Source organism: Dendrobates tinctorius, unplaced genomic scaffold (assembly GCF_039654945.1).
Source record: "Dendrobates tinctorius isolate UK_male_01 unplaced genomic scaffold, ASM3965494v1 ptg000001l, whole genome shotgun sequence".
NCBI classification, from domain to species: Eukaryota; Metazoa; Chordata; class Amphibia; order Anura; family Dendrobatidae; genus Dendrobates; species Dendrobates tinctorius.
The window spans coordinates 22,357,331-22,361,661 of NW_027361669.1; the positions used below are offsets into that span (position 1 = coordinate 22,357,331).

Below are 4,331 nucleotides of genomic sequence, written 5' to 3' on the forward strand. Positions count from 1 at the left end.
GCAGTCATCTGCTGAGGTTCTCCTCTACTACTAGGGTGCGTCATCGAGTTGTAATCAGGGTTACCTGCTTAGGAACCCACTCAGAAGTTTCACCTCCCTGAACCAAAACCCTAGCTATGCCTCTGGTTTGGGCATCATGAATCAGGCCTCAAGTTCCTGTAAGTGGTTAGGCGGTGTGTCCCAACACTTTGTCCATGTATGGCAGTGACGAAGCTTGTGTATATTACCTATACTTAATATATCTTACAATATTTCAGGATGACATGTTACTGTTGATAATATATTCATATTAATTAGTTATAAAACATACAGAAAATGAGTAACTCTGAGTCATACATTAGGAGGGAACATACGGATAACATTGGTAATAATGAACATATGCGAGTTATTTTGTACCTTAAGGCATAACAAGAGATAGAAAACTACTGTATTTCTACGCGTGGGCATTAAATCCAGAATGTAAGCCTCGTTATCTCGCCGCACACAGAATTTACCCCATTTCTCTCTGGCAGGATACAGAAATATGTCTGAAAACCATGGCCATTTACTGTATTACAAAGTGCTGAGGAGGTAAGAGATTTAGAAATGCCTGGCATGAAGCCAGATCTAAATGGCCATGTAAAAGCAGTTTGATTAACTAGAATTATCATACTGATTGGCAATCTGGAGCTGGTGCTGCTGCCAATCATTACCGACCTCCTGGAATAGGAGGCTTGGACCAGAAAGCAAATATGCGATGAAATCCCCACGTCGATCTCCTTTTAATATCAGGAAAGTGTGAGCTATCACATCGCCCAGAGAGATTCAGCACCGTGGTGCACACAGCTGCCTGCTGCAAGCAATGAGCCTCTGCTGGAGTGTCAGCTGCTGGTCACCAGCCATGAGTGTGTGCTGTGCCTGCTCAGACCTGCTGCCTGCTGGCAAAGCACCAGGAACTTGGGAGATCAGATGTTAGTTCCAGCAGGATCTCTGGATTACATGTAGTATAGAGGGGCTGCAGTGCTCTGTGGAAGAAGAGCCCCTGCATTTACTGAAGGAGCTGGCTATTGTCTACCAGGGGTATGGCACACTGGATGGATGTGACATTGTGTGCCCCTGCTGTAGCACTGTACTGAAGGTGTACACACTTGCCTGGCCACCACAGGAGGCTCTCAGCAGCTATTTCTTGGTCCTACTATGTTTCCATTGATGTACACAAATCATCACTGGAGCTGAAATTTAAAGGAGAACATTTCTAAGGTTGATCATTATGTTTGGGAGGCTTCAGTGAAAGATTTTAGAGGAAAATCCTCCACAATCTTCAGGATTACTTGGGATACAGTCTCTTGATAGAATCAGACATATCGATGAGCTGCTTCCTGTAAAATGCATCTGGATTTCTATCCTTTAGAAGAGCTTTTGGAAAGATGACAATGTCTCAGGTTTTCTGGTGCACTGAGCATCTTTGAAGAGCATCTGATCGCTATGATCATGTATGGAGAGATGCTGCTGAACTCCAGCAGTGCTACTGAAGCCCAGGTCATGCTCCAGACTAACATTCCTTACCTGAGCAGCACTCAGAGACCTGTCAGCTCCTCAGCCTTCTACATGTCTACAGCCAGGGTCCTGAAGGAAGGGGAGATCAACAAGCCTGACCTGATGACTTACATCGTCCTGTTTCTCCTTCTCTTCTTATCTGTGACTCTCATTGTCCTTTTCATTAACTGTCAGCTTCGGAATTCTTTCTTTGCAGGTTTACCTTATGACAGATCCCTCAGAGAAGCCAGGAATCCTTGGAAGACACAGTCTGTCTGAAGCACACTCAGCCAGCATCTGGGACTTTCATTGGATGATTTTTCTATAAAAGTGGTATGCAGTAATAAGCACAAGCATAGATGTCCTTAGAAGAAGTAACCCACTGTAACTGATAGCCATTGTTATAGTCAGCATTTTTTATCCATGCCAAAGCATTAAGAACCTATGATGTGATTCTGTTTAATCATCTAATATCAAGCTACATTTCAATATATCCTGCATATTTATAATGGCTTTGTGATTTCTGGATTTCTTGATGATTGTATGATTCAGATCGCCTCCTTTCTCCATGCTCAGAGAGAGCTGGTGGCATGTCACTCCTGAAGAACCATATTGCTACCTGAGAATAATAGCTGAGGTGTCTCAGAAGATGTATCTGAGTTGTCTCAGAAGATGTATCTGAGATGTATCAGAATATATATCTGAGATGTCACAGAAGATGTATCTGAGATGTATCAGAAGATGTATCTGAGATGTATCAGAAGATGTATCTGAGTTGTCTCAGAAGATGTATCTGAGATGTATCAGAAGATGTATCTGAGTTGTCTCAGAAGATGTATCTGAGATGTATCTGAGATGTATCAGAAGATATATCTGAGATGTAACAGAAGATATATCTGAGATGTAACAGAAGATGTATCTGAAATGTATCTGAGATGTATCAGAAGATGTATCTGAGATGTATCAGAAGATGTATCTGAGATGTCTCAGAAGATGTATCTGAGATGTATCAGAAGATGTATCTGTGATGTATCAGAAGATGTATCTGAGATGTATCAGAAGATGTATCTGAGTTGTCTCAGAAGATGTATCTGAGATGTCTCAGAAGATGTATCTAAGTCTTTACTGTGATACCTTCTATAGAAAAAGAAATAAATAGCAATAGCTCCTTTCTTCTGGGGTTCACAGTGTTATGTTTTTTTTTTCTGCTATCATGATTGCATGGCATCTTTTATAGGGGCTTTTCCAGAATTTAATCTAGTTGTATCTGCCAGAAATAACTCTTTGCGTGACAGTTGTAAAATAATAAGCTGAATTTCCTAATTTATTGTTGAGAGATGCCAGTGCAGACACAACTTACTATAAGAAATCTGTGCTGCTCAGGAAATGCATGATGCCTATCCACCACCTGTTATCAAGGGCAAACGTGGCCTTATTCCATCCAAATGTAAACCCAGAATTTAAAAAAAAAAGAAATGTTTATTAACCCCTACAAGGCTGCTAAAACCATTTTGCTACCTAATATTTTGTATTCCCTGGCCTAATCCTAGGGACTTGTCTGCATCTAGTACCGAGGGCACATTTCCCACCAGCTATTTTCCTGCAATGAAATACGTAGTGAACTATATAATGGTATTTTTAAATAAAATCCCATCAGAGGATACATTAATATTGTAATAACCAAAATATTACCTGATCAGCACATTAAGTATTAATCCTAAACATGCCGTAACGAGATGTTTTTACTGCCCAGTATCTAGTAAAAGAATACTGAACAATAAGCTGTGTGCCAGTTATAATTTGGGTAATGAGTTACAGATGGCACAAGATTTGGGTAGCCTTCAGCATTACGCCACTGTGCAACTAATTGATTTATTCTTTATTATTCAATTTGCCAGCATTGTACGGTTTCCCAAGCTTCAGGAATCCAAGAGTGACATTTTTCTGTACAGCATTCATAACATTTCTGCATTAAATTACGCTTTATATTATAAACAGATATAATAACAAATGCCTATTTTTCTGTACTGAGCCAAGAAGGTCCTGACTAATTATTTAGTTACTTTACAATTACATCTACATAGAAGGAATGCTTTCTTTTCCCCGTTCACTGGTCACGCAGCTGCAGGAAACAATATGCAAAACTCCTAATTTCTATATATCATAGTATAAGTAATGTAAGTGACTTAACTACCAAAAACATTGTACACACAGAATTTCATAGGGAATTTGGTTTTCTGGGAAGTAGCACACATAAGTATGTGTGAGCATAATATATATATATATATATATATATATATATATATGGTACACCAAAATATCACATCCTAGATATTACTAAATTAAATATTATTCATTACATAGTGGAATGCATTGAGAGCAATAAGACATAAAGATGATCACTGTAAATCAAAATTATTATCCCATAGAGGTCTAGATATGGAATGATACTCAAAATCAAAGTGGAAAATTGAATTACAGGCCGATCAAACTTCAGTGGAAATGTCTGAAGACAAAGAGATGATGCTTAAAGGGAATCTGTCACCCCATTTTTGACCAATGATCTGGGGCCACAGCCATCGGGCTTATCTATAGCATTCTGTAATGCTGTAGATAAGCCCCCGATGTAACCTGAAAGATTAGAAAAACAAGTTAGATTATACTCACCAGGGGTGGGTGTGGTCGGGTGCGGCGCCTCCCATATTCTAGCGATGACGGCCTCCTTCTTACTTCTGCTGCGGCTTCTGCACAGGCGTACTTTATCTGCCCTGTTGAAGGCAGAGCAGAGTACTGCAGTGTGCAGGCTCCAGGAAAGG

General features: G+C 39.9%; 1 protein-coding gene across 1 annotated transcript; it reads left to right on the forward strand.

Annotated features, from left to right (window-relative positions):
* Positions 1–548: 548 nt before the first annotated feature.
* Positions 549–2,695, forward strand: SMIM32 (small integral membrane protein 32). The gene has a single exon (XM_073571482.1). The coding sequence runs from the start codon at positions 1,465–1,467 to the stop codon at positions 1,792–1,794; it is 330 nt and encodes a 109-aa protein (XP_073427583.1). The 5' UTR covers positions 549–1,464; the 3' UTR covers positions 1,795–2,695.
* Positions 2,696–4,331: the final 1,636 nt, after the last annotated feature.

Bases quoted from the DNA above. Each gene is read 5' to 3' on its own strand.
- SMIM32 (XM_073571482.1), top strand. From the start codon at position 1,465: ATGATCATGTATGGAGAGATGCTGCTGAACTCCAGCAGTGCTACTGAA.